The sequence below is a fragment of the Lolium rigidum genome, chromosome 6 (genome assembly GCF_022539505.1).
Source record: "Lolium rigidum isolate FL_2022 chromosome 6, APGP_CSIRO_Lrig_0.1, whole genome shotgun sequence".
In the NCBI taxonomy this organism is placed as follows: Eukaryota; Viridiplantae; Streptophyta; class Magnoliopsida; order Poales; family Poaceae; genus Lolium; species Lolium rigidum.
In genome coordinates this window covers 338,223,601-338,240,211 of record NC_061513.1, presented here as the reverse complement: position 1 = coordinate 338,240,211, position 16,611 = coordinate 338,223,601, and the positions used below count along the sequence as shown (strand labels likewise).

General features: G+C 47.5%; 2 protein-coding genes across 2 annotated transcripts; both read right to left on the bottom strand.

Annotated features, from left to right (window-relative positions):
• Positions 1-5,236: 5,236 nt before the first annotated feature.
• Positions 5,237-5,768, bottom strand: LOC124664870 (uncharacterized protein At4g28440-like). The gene is made up of 2 exons (XM_047202294.1): positions 5,564-5,768; positions 5,237-5,424 (listed from the first exon to the last, which is right to left on the bottom strand). Exons 1-2 carry the CDS (start codon positions 5,766-5,768, stop codon positions 5,237-5,239), a joined length of 393 nt encoding a protein of 130 aa, XP_047058250.1.
• Positions 5,769-12,711: 6,943 nt separating this feature from the next.
• Positions 12,712-13,243, bottom strand: LOC124664869 (uncharacterized protein At4g28440-like). Its single transcript, XM_047202293.1, has 2 exons — positions 13,039-13,243; positions 12,712-12,899 (listed from the first exon to the last, which is right to left on the bottom strand). The coding sequence occupies exons 1-2, from the start codon at positions 13,241-13,243 to the stop codon at positions 12,712-12,714; spliced, it is 393 nt and encodes a 130-aa protein (XP_047058249.1).
• Between the last annotated feature and the right edge of the window lie 3,368 nt (positions 13,244-16,611).

Genomic DNA, 16,611 nt, shown 5'->3' with positions numbered 1-16,611 from the left:
TTTTTTGTGGTTTCTTGAATGATATATATATGCATTGCTGAAACTCGCCGCGGCAAGGGAAACAGATTGTTTCTCTGCCGCGGCAGAAACGCTGGTACAGCCCAAATCTGTGCCGCGGCAGAGAAATAGCAATTCTCCGCCGCGGCGAGAAACTATAGGCCCGGTTCGTACCACGAACCGGGACCAAAGCCCTTCCAGCGCGAGCTCCCTGGTCGCACCACGTGTTGAGGCCTTTAGGCCCGGTTTATCTTTGAACCGGGACTAAAGGGTACCCCTTTAGTCCCGCCTAGTTGGTCCCGGTTCGGGAACCGGGTCTAAAGGCCCAAATGGACCGGGCCTATTGCCCCGTTTTCCACTAGTGCTAGAACCTTCTAGAACCTTCCATAGAACCTTCCGCGACATTTTTATTCACATAAAATGACATCCTATATATGAATCTTATTCTCCGGACCATTCCGGTACTCCTCGTGATGTCCGGGATCTCATCCGGGACTCCGAACAAATATTCGAACTCCATTCCATATTCAAGTGCTACCATTTCAACATCCAACTTTAAGTGTGTCACCCTACGGTTCGAGAACTATGCGGACATGGTTGAGTACTCACTCCGACCAATAACCAATAGCGGGATCCGGAGATCCATAATGGCTCCCACATATTCAACGATGACTTTAGTGATCGAATGAACCATTCACATATATTACCAATTCCCTTTTTCTCGCGATATTTTACTTGTCCAGAGGTTTGATCTTCGGTATCACTCTATACCTTGTTCAACCTCGTCTCCTGACAAGTACTCTTTACTCGTACCGTGGTATGTGGTCTCTTATGAACTCATTCATATGCTTGCAAGACATTAGACGACATTCCACCGAGAGGGCCCAGAGTATATCTATCCGTCATCGGGATGGACAAATCCCATTGTTGATCCATATGCCTCAACTCATACTTTCCGGATACTTAATCCCACCTTTATAGCCACCCATTTACGCAGTGGTGTTTGGTGTAATCAAAGTACCTTTCCGGTATAAGTGATTTACATGATCTCATGGTCATAAGGACTAGGTAACTATGTATCGAAAGCTTATAGCAAATAACTTAATGACGAGATCTTATGCTACGCTTAATTGGGTGTGTCCATTATATCATTCACACAATGATATAACCTTGTTATTAATAACATCCAATGTTCATGATTATGAAACTAATCATCCATTAATCAACAAGCTAGTTTAAGAGGCATACTAGGGACTTCTTGTTTGTTTACATATCACACATGTACTAATGTTTCGGTTAATACAATTCTAGCATGATATATAAACATTTATCATAAACATAAAGATATAAATAATAACCACTTTATTATTGCCTCTAGGGCATATCTCCTTCGGGGCGCGTGTCCGGCAGCGTCATTCGGAACAGACCGTCCGCCAGGACCCTTTCCAAATATTACATCTAGATCCTTGACCATACCAAATATATCAACACCATCACGATGGGGAGGCTTCCTCCGGTGATCAGCCTCACCGTCGTAATGTTTGCCTTTCTTTCTTACGGGATGGGTAATCCTAAGAAATCGACGATGCCCCGTGTACACGACCTTCCGACCTTTTTCCAAATAATCACCTTCGAGCTCATGTAAACAGTGTGTGCATGCATTGTATCCCTTGTTTGATCTGTCCCGAAATGTTACCAAGAGCAGGCCAGTCATTGATGGTTACGAAAAACATCGCTCTTAGGTCAAATTCCTCCCGCTTGTGCTCGTCCCACACACGTACACCTGCTAGGGACCACAGCTGTAGAAGTTCTTCGACTAATGGCTTCGGTACACATCAATGTCGTTCCCGGGTTGCTTCGGGCCTTGTATGAGCACCGGCATCATAATGAACTTCCGCTTCATGCACAACCAAGGAGGAAGGTTATATATACAAAGAGTCACGAGCCGAGGTGCTATGGCTGCAGCTCCGCTCTCCAAAAGGATTCATGCCATCCGTACTTAGACCAAACCTTAAGTTCCTTGCATCCTGTGCAAAGTTTGGGAACTCTCTATTGATTTTTCTCCATTGGGATCCATCAGCGAGGTGCCTCAACATCACGTCTTTCTTACGGTCTTCTTTGTGCCATCGCAACAACCTAGCGTGCTCTTTATTCCCGAACAAGCGTTTCAGCCGTGGTATTATAGGAGCATACCACATAACCTTGGCAGGAACCCTCTTCTTGGGGCGCTCGCCCTCAACATCACCAGGGTCATCTCGTCCGATCTTATACCGCAATGCAGTGCACACCGGACATGCATCCAAATTCTCGTACTCACCGCGGTAGAGGATGCAGTCATTAATGCATGCATGTATCTTTTGCACATCTAATCCTAGAGGGCAGACAATCTTCTTCGCTTCGTACGTACTGGCGGGCAATTCGTTACCCCTTGGAAGCTTCCTCTTAATTATTGTCGAGCAACTTTCCAAATCCTGAGTCGGTGACACCGTTCTCTCGTCTTCCATTGCAACAATTCCGAGTGTCCTGCCTAGCTTTTATGGCCATCTTCGCAAGTTGGGTATAACAATTTGTTGTGATCTTCTATCATCTTGTCGAAGGCCAACCTTTCCTTTTCGGTTTCACATTCTCTCCTTGCATCGGCAATGGCCCGGCCAAGATCATCATCGACGAGGCTCATCCGGTGCCTCTTGATCTTCTACTTCATTGTCTTCATTGCCTTCTGCGGTATCATCGTATTCAGGGAAATTGGGATAACCGTCATCATCCTCTTCCTCTTCTTCATTGTCTTCCATCATAACCCCTCTTTCTCCGTGCTTGGTCCAACAATAGTAGCTCGGGCATGAAACCGGATCGCAGAAGGTGGCTGTGAATGAGACTCGAGTGAGCGTAATATACGATATTCTTGCAGTCCACACATGGACAATACATGAAGCCACCATGTTTGTTTGCCTTCGCCACGGCCATAAAATTATCCAGGCCCGCAGTGAACTCGTCAAACCGTCGGTCAATGTACATCCATTGCCGATTCATCCGCATGATATAATTAAGCTGATCAAAACCATTACGGAACATCACGATGTATATATACACATGCATTTTATCAATTGCGGATGAAAAGGATAAAGTTGTTAACCTCGATGAAGAAGAAAAAAGCAAGTTAAGTGTGGTTTGATTTGTGTAAACTCAAGTGGCAAATCCTCTTAAGCATTTCATCGAACACCTCTTGTGCATGTGAAGAAGAGAGGAGAGCAATACACCCCTCTTGTGAAGAAAGTGAAAAAATGGCTAAGTGTGGCTCACACTTGGGCAGGGGCAAGGTTATGTAGCCCAGAGGCGGGGCCTTTGGACCCGGTTTGTATTACAAACCGGGACTAAAGGGTTCCCCACGACTGACACGGCCTGCCGCGCCCTGCGGTGGACCCTTTAGTCCCGGTTTGTAATACAAACCGGGTCCAAAGGCCACTACGGGACAAGCTCCAGCGGGTGAGGTCGTCCTGGGCAGAAACGAACCGGGACCAATGCCCCCATTGGACCCGGTTTGGTTCAGCACTGGGACATTTGCTTGGGACCAAAGGCCTCTTCTCCACTAGTGGCAGGCTATGGCTTTGTTGATTGCTGAGGTGACCTGGTTACGGTGGTTGCTTGCAGATTTTGGGGTCTCTGTTACGACACCCACTCCACTTTTGTCTAACAGTACATGTGCTATCAGTATTGCACGTGATCCGGTCAAGCATGAGCTTACCAAGCATATTGTTGTTGATGCCTTTTATACACGTGCTCGAGTGCGGGCTCGGGTTGTTGCGCTTCATTATGTGCCTTCGGACTTGCGGTTGGCGGATTTCTTTACAAAGGCACAAACCCGAGCGCAGACATGACTTCTTACTCTCCAAACTCAGTGTTGTGGATCCACCATGAGTTTGAGAGGGGGTGTTAGATGTATATATTTCTATATTGTAGTTTCCTCATATGTTAGGGGGCTTCCTGTATATTTACACCTGTACGTGTACTATATTGTGGCCTTTGGCCCACTGGTAATATAAGCTGTCTATTACCCTAATAGTGAAGACCCAATATCGTGTGCTCCTTCTGCCGCCGCCAGGGATACCCTGCTCAACAACATGGCACCAGAGGCAGACCCGAAAGCAAGTGATGGAGAATGGAGGCCACAAGGCTCCCACAACGCCCTAGAATCCTTCACCCAATCCGTTGCGGAAGGCGGCAGATGCAGCGCTTCAGGTTCGTCATAGTGGGGAGTAACTTAGACTAGTAACATGTTATGTTGCTAGTTTAAATTACTACCTTTATACTGGCTAGTAACTTATATGTGGTTTCATGCATGTGTTATATATTATGTTGTATACTCATCTTGTATTGGGTTGTGTGATATTATGGTAACATAGCTAGTTACCACCTCAATTTTTTCATCATTTATTCTCATGCCATGTCACCAAAATACCTTGGGGTGTCTGATGTTACTATCGATGTTACTCCCACTATGAGCTGACTACAAATAGATTATAGATGATATGGTAAAAACATATAGCCAACATCTGACTCTTCTATTGTTCTGTAGTCTCAGGTGGCTGACACAGTGGTCAAGCAGGAGGAAGAGACTGCCAATAATGATGACACTGCCATCCATTGACATCTACCGCGTTTGTAGTTGACGCTGTAAATAATGGATTGGAGCAGCCAGCGGATAATTTCTTGCAATTTTTCTTACGTTTTCCAAGTCGTATAGAGTTCTGGACACAAGAACCATGCGACTTCAAGCCCATCGTCGGCTGGCCATTGCAGCCACAATTGAACGGAGGCAGTGTGTTGAGTTTGTGTCAAATATTGTGTATAAATTAGGTTACATTTGGATTTTGAGTTGTAATAGGTGTGGACAGGTTACGTGTAGTGTTCAAGTTGGACTCTAGTAGCCTCGGCCTCCCCATATAATATGAGGGGCACCACATGTTGTAACCTATGACGACTTAATAGCAGCAGACGCGCAAGGGGAGCCGGCGGCTTGTACCGGCGACCAAGGCGGCCGATGCAACGGTATCAACATGGAGGAGCGTCCGTAGTCGTGCCCCGCAGAGTAGACAAGTTAACGAACCGCGTTAACAATTGTCCCAAATTGATCTGTTGTACTATAAAATAACTCACAATGGGTATGGGTGGACAGCTACTCCTAGCTTAAATAAAAGAATACACAATGCTCACCCTTTGACAAAAAGATTGAACATGATGTTCACTCGTAAACAGAAACGAGTTCATACTCCACCAGTGAGAGATTATTGTCCTCCTTTACATCGAAGCTTGCCGGTTCAGTCACTTCAACACGGCCCCTTTTGTCAAGAAGGAGCCTCATTATTCCTTTGGACATATCAATCTTTGCATTTCGAAGAATAACAGTGTTTCCGGGCTTCAAAACGTCAACTGTCAACATGTATAGCTTGTTAGACATCTCCCAAACCAAGGGGTTACCGGCAGCAAGTAGCGACAAGTAGCGAGCACGCATGAACGCCAAACATTAGATTACATCGCAGAGAAATTAATTGGGGTCGTCACATCATACCATAGTCGTCGGGTGAGTTGAAGAGGATGCAGCCAGTCTCGTCCCCGATGAGGCACTCGATCCTCCTCTGCGTGGCTGCCCGACCGGCGCAGGTCTTAAGGCGGACGGTCTTGGTCTTGGAGGTTAGCACCTTGGCGAGGAGCGTGTGGCCTTTCGTGCCGGGATAGATGTGGTCCACCTTCACGAACACCGGCGGCATAGCCATGGAGACTGATCGAGAGAGTATACAAAGGCAGACGAGAGTCGGGAGTAGTATTACAAGGAGTCGCTGATTGACGGTGGGGCTGGATTTTAGATTGCGATTCTCACTTCGTAATCGAGGTGGACACATAAACGAGATAAGGGCCATAAGGCGAGGGGAGTTGGTGTTAGATTGAACCGGTAGCGGTGGATTTATATGCTATTGGTGGTTTGCGAGTCCCAGTTCGTGATCGAGGAGAAACACTAAACGGTGGAGGAGTCCGTGTTTAGACGATGGTGGATTGTTATTAGTTTCGCCTATTTCCAAAAGGTGAAGAGGCGCATCGATCATCAACAAATCCTTTGGTGTGGAATGTGTAGCCTGGTCCCAGGCGCATTGTGACTGGCTTTGCCATCAGCCGTAATAGCGCATGAAACCACGAAGAACTAAGAGCACTAGATAATACCCCGCGCGTTGCAGCGGAATTGGATGTAGCTTTGCCCTAAATGATTTAGAATGCGCCAGAAACCGCTTTAAGCAATAAAAACGAAAGAAATATTAATTTTAATTTTAAAAATATGGCTTAAATCTTGTACGTAGTGTATATATGTACGTATCGATTCACAGTGTAGCCAAGTTTCATTTTCTCTTTCGTGGTCACATACGATCGTAGTTTTCATGAAATTTACATGGGTAAGTATGAACGTAACATGTAAGTGCGTGAATTATTTCAACTTTTTCTGGAACTTTTAAATAACATTTTCCAAAAAATTTAAAATCAGGTGCGCCTGTACCTAGGATCTACACCATATTTGCGTGATATATATCCGTTATCATTAAGCTTGCTGAGTCTAAATTTATAGTTTATAGTAGTATTCTATCTGTCCTAAAAAAATAATTTATCGTATATGTAAAACAGGATATGGGGAACGCACGGTACCCTTCAAGGGTTTGCGTGTTATATTTATAGTGTACATATGAGTAGAAATACAGGTACAATACAGAGGAGTATAAATACATAAGCTCTAGGTATATACAGTCTACCAATATAGTATTCTATTTGTCATGAAATAGTTTTTCTTAAATTTTTTTGATACGGATATATTTATGCACTAAAAATACATCTAGATATAACCGTATCTCTTATTTTGAAACCGAGAGAGTATAGGGCGCGTTTGGTAGCCTGCATCCTCCTTTTTTGCATAAGTGGAGAAGAATATTGGTACGTTTGGTTGCATGGTCCTCCCCGCGTTCTTGCATGGCACGGGTTTTGAAGCAACCCTAGGATAGGCCCTGGAAGAATGCCTGGAATGGCAATTTCTCTAGGGACAGGCCCTGGCGATGCAAATCTCCTTCTCGGCTGATGCAAACTTTGGTCCCGCGATGTAAAAGGTGAAATGTCCATAAAACGTGTGTTTGTGTTTCTAGGAGCTTCTTAAATCTCTCTCCTTAATCATGGCTCCATGGGAAGAGCTCCTCGACGATGCCCACGGCCTCCGCAACGGCCATGGCACAGCCACAGCGAGGAGCTCCGCCATGGGCGTGCGTCGACGAGAGCTAGCAGCAGTCCCCCCAAGCACCCCGCCCGGCGCCTCGCCATGTCAAGCACGGCCGCTCCCACGCCCACCCTGCCCTGCGCCGCCTATCCTCGCGCTGCGCCGCGCCCGGTCGCCCCCTCGCCGGCCTGGCTTGGCTGTGCATGCCATGGCCGCGCCTGGCCCGACCCGGGCAGCGCGCGCCCGCGCCGACCTGACCCACCCCTCTCCGCCCCTAGCCGTGCGCACCCCGCGCTGGTCGCCCCCACCCCGGTCGCGCCTTCGCCTGGTCGCGTCGGCCGCCCCCCGCTGGCCTGCCCCTGGCCGCGCGCGCCTCGCGCCGCCCCGGCCGCCCCCGCCCCGGCCTAGCCCGTCCCCGGCCGCGCGAGCCCCGCCCCGCGTCGGCCGCACCTGGCCGCGCCGCGCCACCCTTGCCCCGCCCCGGCCGGCCCCCTAAGGGGGAGTCCACTTGGGACTCCTCCCCCACTAGGGTTGGCCGGCCATGGAGGTGGAGTCCCATGTGGACTCCACCTTCCTTGGTGGTTTCTTCCGGACTTTTCTAGAACCTTCTAGAACCTTCCATAGAACCTTCCGCGACATTTTTATTCACATAAAATGACATCCTATATATGAATCTTATTCTCCGGACCATTCCGGTACTCCTCGTGATGTCCGGGATCTCATCCGGGACTCCGAACAAATATTCGAACTCCATTCCATATTCAAGTGCTACCATTTCAACATCCAACTTTAAGTGTGTCACCCTACGGTTCGAGAACTATGCGGACATGGTTGAGTACTCACTCCGACCAATAACCAATAGCGGGATCTGGAGATCCATAATGGCTCCCACATATTCAACGATGACTTTAGTGATCGAATGAACCATTCACATATATTACCAATTCCCTTTTTCTCGCGATATTTTACTTGTCCGAGGTTTGATCTTCGGTATCACTCTATACCTTGTTCAACCTCGTCTCCTGACAAGTACTCTTTACTCGTACCGTGGTATGTGGTCTCTTATGAACTCATTCATATGCTTGCAAGACATTAGACGACATTCCACCGAGAGGGCCCAGAGTATATCTATCCGTCATCGGGATGGACAAATCCCATCGTTGATCCATATGCCTCAACTCATACTTTCCGGATACTTAATCCCACCTTTATAGCCACCCATTTACGCAGTGGTGTTTGGTGTAATCAAAGTACCTTTCCGGTATAAGTGATTTACATGATCTCATGGTCATAAGGACTAGGTAACTATGTATCGAAAGCTTATAGCAAATAACTTAATGACGAGATCTTATGCTACGCTTAATTGGGTGTGTCCATTATATCATTCACACAATGATATAACCTTGTTATTAATAACATCCAATGTTCATGATTATGAAACTAATCATCCATTAATCAACAAGCTAGTTTAAGAGGCATACTAGGGACTTCTTGTTTGTTTACATATCACACATGTACTAATGTTTCGGTTAATACAATTCTAGCATGATATATAAACATTTATCATAAACATAAAGATATAAATAATAACCACTTTATTATTGCCTCTAGGGCATATCTCCTTCAGGGCGCGTGTCCGGCAGCGTCATTCGGAACAGACCGTCCGCCAGGACCCTTTCCAAATATTACATCTAGATCCTTGACCATACCAAATATATCAACACCATCACGATGGGGAGGCTTCCTCCGGTGATCAGCCTCACCGTCGTAATGCTTGCCTTTCTTTCTTACGGGATGGGTAATCCTAAGAAATCGACGATGCCCCGTGTACACGACCTTCTCGACCTTTTTCCAAATAATCACCTTCGAGCTCATGTAAACAGTGTGTGCATGCATTGTATCCCTTGTTTGACTGTCCCGAAATGTTACCAAGAGCAGGCCGAGTCATTGATGGTTACGAAAAGCATCGCTCTTAGGTCAAATTCCTCCCGCTTGTGCTCGTCCCACACACGTACACCTGCTAGGGACCACAGCTGTAGAAGTTCTTCGACTAATGGCTTCAGTGTACACATCAATGTCGTTCCCGGGTTGCTTCGGGCCTTGTATGAGCACTGGCATCATAATGAACTTCCGCTTCATGCACAACCAAGGAGGAAGGTTATATATACAAAGAGTCACAGGCCAGGTGCTATGGCTGCAGCTCCGCTCTCCAAAAGGATTCATGCCATCTGTACTTAGACCAAACCTTAAGTTCCTTGCATCCTGTGCAAAGTTTGGGAACTCTCTATTGATTTTTCTCCATTGGGATCCATCAGCGAGGTGCCTCAACATCACGTCTTTCTTACGGTCTTCTTTGTGCCATCGCAACAACCTAGCGTGCTCTTTATTCCCGAACAAGCGTTTCAGCCGTGGTATTATAGGAGCATACCACATAACCTTGGCAGGAACCCTCTTCTTGGGGCGCTCGCCCTCAACATCACCAGGGTCATCTCGTCTGATCTTATACCGCAATGCAGTGCACACCGGACATGCATCCAAATTCTCGTACTCACCGCGGTAGAGGATGCAGTCATTAATGCATGCATGTATCTTTTGCACATCTAATCCTAGAGGGCATACAATCTTCTTCGCTTCGTACGTACTGGCGGGCAATTCGTTACCCCTTGGAAGCTTCCTCTTAATTATTGTCAGCAACTTTCCAAATCCTGAGTCAGTGACACCGTTCTCTGTCTTCCATTGCAACAATTCCAGTGTGCTGCCTAGCTTTTTATGGCCATCTTCGCAAGTTGGGTATAACAATTTGTTGTGATCTTCTATCATCTTGTCGAAGGCCAACCTTTCCTTTTCGGTTCACATTCTCTCCTTGCATCAGCAATGGCCCGGCCAAGATCATCATCAGCAGGCTCATCTCGGTGCCTCTTGATCTTCTACTTCATTGTCTTCATTGCCTTCTGCAGTATCATCGTATTCAGGGAAATTGGGATAACCGTCATCATCCTCTTCCTCTTCTTCATTGTCTTCCATCATAACCCCTCTTTCTCCGTGCTTGGTCCAACAATAGTAACTCGGGCATGAAACCGGATCGCGTAAGGTGGCTGTGAATAAGACTCGAGTGAGCGTAATATACGATATTCTTGCAGTCCACACATGGACAATACATGAAGCCACCATGTTTGTTTGCCTTCGCCACGGCCATAAAATTATCCAGGCCCGCAGTGAACTCGTCAAACCGTCGGTCAATGTACATCCATTGCCGATTCATCCGCATGATATAATTAAGCTGATCAAAACCATTACAGAACATCACTATGTATATATACACATGCATTTTATCAATTGCAGTATGAAAAGGATAAAGTTGTTAACCTCGATGAAGAAGAAAAAAGCAAGTTAAGTGTGGTTTGATTTGTGTAAACTCAAGTGGCAAATCCTCTTAAGCATTTCATCGAACACCTCTTGTGCATGTGAAGAAGAGAGGAGAGTAATACACCCCTCTTGTGAAGAAAGTGAAAAAATGGCTAAGTGTGGCTCACACTTGGGCAGGGGCAAGGTTATGTAGCCGGAGGCGGGGCTTTGGACCCGGTTTGTATTACAAACCGGGACTAAAGGGTTCCCCACGACTGACACGGCCTGCCGCGCCCTGCGGTGGACCCTTTAGTCCCGGTTTGTAATACAAACCGGGTCCAAAGGCCACTACGGGACAAGCTCCAGCGGGTGGGGTCGTCCTGGGCAGAAACGAACCGGGACCAATGCCCCCATTGGACCCGGTTTGGTTCAGCACTGGGACATTTGCTTGGGACCAAAGGCCTCTTCTCCACTAGTGGCAGGCTATGGCTTTGTTGATTGCTGAGGTGATCTGGTTACGGTGGTTGCTTGCAGATTTTGGGGTCTCTGTTACGACACCCACTCCACTTTTATCTAACAGTACATGTGCTATCAGTATTGCACGTGATCCGGTCAAGCATGAGCTTACCAAGCATATTGTTGTTGATGCTTTTTATACACGTGCTCAGGTGCAGGCTCAGGTTGTTGCGCTTCATTATGTGCCTTCAGACTTGCAGTTGGCGGATTTCTTTACAAAGGCACAAACCCGAGCGCAGCATGACTTCTTACTCTCCAAACTCAGTGTTGTGGATCCACCATGAGTTTGAGAGGGGGTGTTAGATGTATATATTTCTATATTGTAGTTTCCTCATATGTTAGGGGGCTTCCTGTATATTTACACCTGTACGTGTACTATATATTGCGGCCTTTGGCCCACTGGTAATATAAGCTGTCTATTACCCTAATAGTGAAGACCCAATATCGTGTGCTCCTTCTGCCGCCGCCAGGGATACCCTGCTCATCAACATGGCACCAGAGGCAGACCCGAAAGCAAGTGATGGAGAATGGAGGCCACAAGGCTCCCACAACGCCCTAGAATCCTTCACCCAATCCGTTGCGGAAGGCGGCAGATGCAGCGCTTCAGGTTCGTCATAGTGGGGAGTAACTTAGACTAGTAACATGTTATGTTGCTAGTTTAAATTACTACCTTTATACTGGCTAGTAACTTATATGTGGTTTCATGCATGTGTTATATATTATGTTGTATACTCATCTTGTATTGGGTTGTGTGATATTATGGTAACATAGCTAGTTACCACCTCAATTTTTTTCATCATTTATTCTCATGCCATGTCACCAAAATACCTTAGGGTGTCTGATGTTACTATCGATGTTACTCCCACTATGAGCTGACTACAAATAGATTATAGATGATATGGTAAAAACATATAGCCAACATCTGACTCTTCTATTGTTCTGTAGTCTCAGGTGGCTGACACAGTGGTCAAGCAGGAGGAAGAGACTGCCAATAATGATGACACTGCCATCCATTGACATCTACCGCGTTTGTAGTTGACGCTGTAAATAATGGATTGGAGCAGCCAGCGGATAATTTCTTGCAATTTTTCTTACGTTTTCCAAGTCGTATAGAGTTCTGGACACAAGAACCATGCGACTTCAAGCCCATCGTCGGCTGGCCATTGCAGCCACAATTGAACGGAGGCAGTGTGTTGAGTTTGTGTCAAATATTGTGTATAAATTAGGTTACATTTGGATTTTGAGTTGTAATAGGTGTGGACAGGTTACGTGTAGTGTTCAAGTTGGACTCTAGTAGCCTCGGCCTCCCCATATAATATGAGGGCACCACATGTTGTAACCTATGACGACTTAATAGCAGCAGACGCGCAAGGGGAGCCGGCGGCTTGTACCGGCGACCAAGGCGGCCGATGCAACGGTATCAACATGGAGGAGCGTCCGTAGTCATGCCCCGCAGAGTAGACAAGTTAACGAACCGCGTTAACAATTGTCCCAAATTGATCTGTTGTACTATAAAATAACTCACAATGGGTATGGGTGGACAGCTACTCCTAGCTTAAATAAAAGAATACACAATGCTCACCCTTTGACAAAAAGATTGAACATGATGTTCACTCGTAAACAGAAACGAGTTCATACTCCACCAGTGAGAGATTATTGTCCTCCTTTACATCGAAGCTTGCCGGTTCAGTCACTTCAACACGGCCCCTTTTGTCAAGAAGGAGCCTCATTATTCCTTTGGACATATCAATCTTTGCATTTCGAAGAATAACAGTGTTTCCGGGCTTCAAAACGTCAACTGTCAACATGTATAGCTTGTTAGACATCTCCCAAATCAAGGGGTTACCGGCAGCAAGTAGCGACAAGTAGCGAGCACGCATGAACGCCAAACATTAGATTACATCGCAGAGAAATTAATTGGGGTCGTCACATCATACCATAGTCGTCGGGTGAGTTGAAGAGGATGCAGCCAGTCTCGTCCCCGATGAGGCACTCGATCCTCCTCTGCGTGGCTGCCCGACCGGCGCAGGTCTTAAGGCGGACGGTCTTGGTCTTGGAGGTTAGCACCTTGGCGAGGAGCGTGTGGCCTTTCGTGCCGGGATAGATGTGGTCCACCTTCACGAACACCGGCGGCATAGCCATGGAGACTGATCGAGAGAGTATACAAAGGCAGACGAGAGTCGGGAGTAGTATTACAAGGAGTCGCTGATTGACGGTGGGGCTGGATTTTAGATTGCGATTCTCACTTCGTAATCGAGGTGGACACATAAACGAGATAAGGGCCATAAGGCGAGGGGAGTTGGTGTTAGATTGAACCGGTAGCGGTGGATTTATATGCTATTGGTGGTTTGCGAGTCCCAGTTCGTGATCGAGGAGAAACACTAAACGGTGGAGGAGTCCGTGTTTAGACGATGGTGGATTGTTATTAGTTTCGCCTATTTCCAAAAGGTGAAGAGCGAGGCGCATCGATCATCAACAAATCCTTTGGTGTGGAATGTGTAGCCTGGTCCCAGGCGCATTGTGACTGGCTTTGCCATCAGCCGTAATAGCGCATGAAACCACGAAGAACTAAGAGCACTAGATAATACCCCGCGCGTTGCAGCGGAATTTGTAGCAAAAAACTGTACAGAAAACCTTACGCACTATTTAAAAAAATATGATACATGACTGCTTTGCAAATGAATCATCATGCTGCACAATCATCTTCTGTTCAGATTTAGTTTTACATCATGGCAGCGAGTGGAAGGTACGTTACTGGAAAAGGAAGAGGATTAGTGGGATTTTAATCGTGGCTTATTTTTACTTACGGGGAATAATTAGTGGGATTTTAACCCTGGTGACGTGGATGGCTGAGGTGGCATATTTGATGACATGTGGCAGGCTAGGGAGATGCTTGATGAGGTGGATAGGCTGCATGTGAAGAGAAATGGGATCACCTATTAAGAATATAAAGATGTCTAGCAGACCCCTTAAAACGCTCCCATCCCGTAAAATTCCGGCGATATAGGGGGTGAGGCCATTTTGGGCCGTCTAGCAGGCCCCGTATTCGGGCCAGCCCGTATCGGCGGAATACGGGCCCCGTCAAACCCACCCCTCCGCCCCCTACAAATACAGGGTGCAGGTGCAAGTGGGGGTTCAACCCCTCACTCGCAACCCTAGCTCCGCCGTGCGCTGCCGCCTCCCCGCACACGCTCCGGCGAGCAATTCGCAGCCGCGCAGCGCAGCATTTGCACCGCCGCGTAGATGAGCGCACGATGGATGAGTAGCGCCTCCCCCGCATCCGTATCGAAGCGATCCCACTCGCCGGACAAGCTCGAGGAGGCGTGGCGGCGCCACTGCAAGCTCTCCGCCGCCGGAAGTCGGAGCGCGGCGTGCAAGTACGCCGACGCCCTCTACGTGCCGCTGAAGCTCCGCGAGTTCGCGGCGGGGGGCGCTACTACAAGGCCGATCCGCCGCTCTAGCCGATGAGCGGCGGCGACTTCGAGAAATGGCGGAGGGATTGGGAGCAGCAGCGCGTGTGGAAGGCGGCATGGCAGCAGAGCACTAGCGGCGGAGGAGCGCCGCGAGCCGGCAAGGAGGAAGAGGAGGCGGAGGAGGAGGACCCCCTGTACTTGCAGGCGGTGGCCGCGTCCATGAAAGATGCCACCGACAAGGCTGGGGCGGAGGAAGACGAGGCGGCGCAGACCATCGCCACCGTGAAGGAGATGGAGGCGCGGGAGGCCGCCGCCAATACGACAATCGTCATCCTCGACGAGTAGGTCGCTTCGTAGAAGTCGCGATCCAGTAGGATCGCGCAATTTTGTAAAATCTTATTTATGATCTATCTATGAACGTGATGAACTATCGAAAAAATTTCCCAGGGTTTGCAATTTTCAAAAATACGGGATGAAATACGGGGTCTGTTAGATGGAATGGTTCTTGCGTGAGCTTTTTTTTTGATACATGGCCCTCTACTCGTATTTTACGAGGCAGAAAAATAGCAATCCTGTTAAATATGCTCTATGCCTACGAGGAAGATGAACGGCGCCACGCCGCAACCCAACCGCTCGTGAGCACCAAAGAACATACGACGGTGGTAGGTGTCGGAGTCGCGTCGACGGCCATGGATTCTCAGGTGGCTAGTGAGATTAGTCATGAAATTTACGGATCATATGGTCCAACCTTTCTCAGAAATATTCAGTTTTTGGGATGAGATCATCCATATTTTCTGGTCACGAACCAAACGCACGTTTACCCCCTTCAAGTTTGGTTGGAAGGGCCGAAGGGGGACTGAAGCACGCCCCTCCATATCAATATTTGTACACATTCTTTTTTGGCATATCGTCATGCTTAAAGCGGCACAAATCTGGCTGCAGCATTATACATGAGCCACGTGGCGCTCTTGCACACTACGAAGCTAGTAGATCGGAAGAGACTAACCTGAAACCACACAATCGAACACGAGAGACGACCGGATCTCGGGAGATCCGCCGGACACACAACTCCACACGCCCTCCGCCGACGCTAGATGCACCACCGGAGCGAGGATAGGACGGGGAGGACCTTATTCTGACTTCAGAAAGTAGCCGCCGCCTCACCATCCTGAAGAAGACACCGAGAACAAACTAAACGAAGAACTGAAACCTTCCCGCCGGCGAGAGGCTGCGGTCCGCCACACCTCCTAGGCCCCAAGGCCACCGGAGGCGGAGCGGACCGGCAGCGTCGCCGACGAGAGGGATGAAACCCTAGATGGGTTTTACGTCGCCACCTGATCGCCTGTATCTTTCCGTACCTGTCGTGAGTTTGGCTCCGGTGATGGAGGGGCGAGGACAGCGGCGCGCCTTCGGCTCGTGCTAGTGTCTGTAGTCGTCGCTAGGTGGTCCAATGACCTTTTTGTAATTTTTATTACTTTTAGGTATCTTTGTACTACTGTTGATGATTATTAATAGATCGGTGGAATTTTCGCAAAAAAAAAAAAAACAAATATTAGCCGAAGGATCCGAAAGAGTTGAGTATGTGTGATGATGGACTAGGATTTCTACTCGATTAATCCACCAAGTGCAAGTCTGTATGGATACAACCTCAGCGTCACGCCGAGGAGCAGAATCATGAGCACACAGGCTCAGTGAGGAGGAAGAGAGATTTCCTTCAGGAATATTGTAATACTACATCACTAGGAAATGTGTTCATGCGTTACACTGGTAGATAAAAATCTACAAACACGAGAAAACTGAAAAAATCACTTTTCTTTAAATTTGCTTTCTTCTTGATTGTCCCTTGGCTTCTTGGCCATGTCAGCACTTACAGTTTAGGCATATATCATATGTGTTATATGTGTTTTAGTGAACATGATTGTTGTGAACTTCCCCTGGCACCATAAAGTTACAAGAATTAATTCTGCACCAAGATGAATAAGATAATTTGTATGTTAAACAATATTTTCTTTGGAAATCCTTAATAACTTGCTCATGAGATGAAAAGTCTCGCTCTAACTATTGGAGAAAACATAAAGCAGATAAGGCTTTCCAGTG

Bases quoted from the DNA above. Each gene is read 5' to 3' on its own strand.
- LOC124664870 (XM_047202294.1), bottom strand. From the start codon at position 5,768: ATGGCTATGCCGCCGGTGTTCGTGAAGGTGGACCACATCTATCCCGGC. The intron at 5,425-5,563 runs GTATGATGTGAC...ACATGTTGACAG, and splicing joins CAACTCACCCGACGACTATG to TTGACGTTTTGAAGCCCGGA.
- LOC124664869 (XM_047202293.1), bottom strand. From the start codon at position 13,243: ATGGCTATGCCGCCGGTGTTCGTGAAGGTGGACCACATCTATCCCGGC. The intron at 12,900-13,038 runs GTATGATGTGAC...ACATGTTGACAG, and splicing joins CAACTCACCCGACGACTATG to TTGACGTTTTGAAGCCCGGA.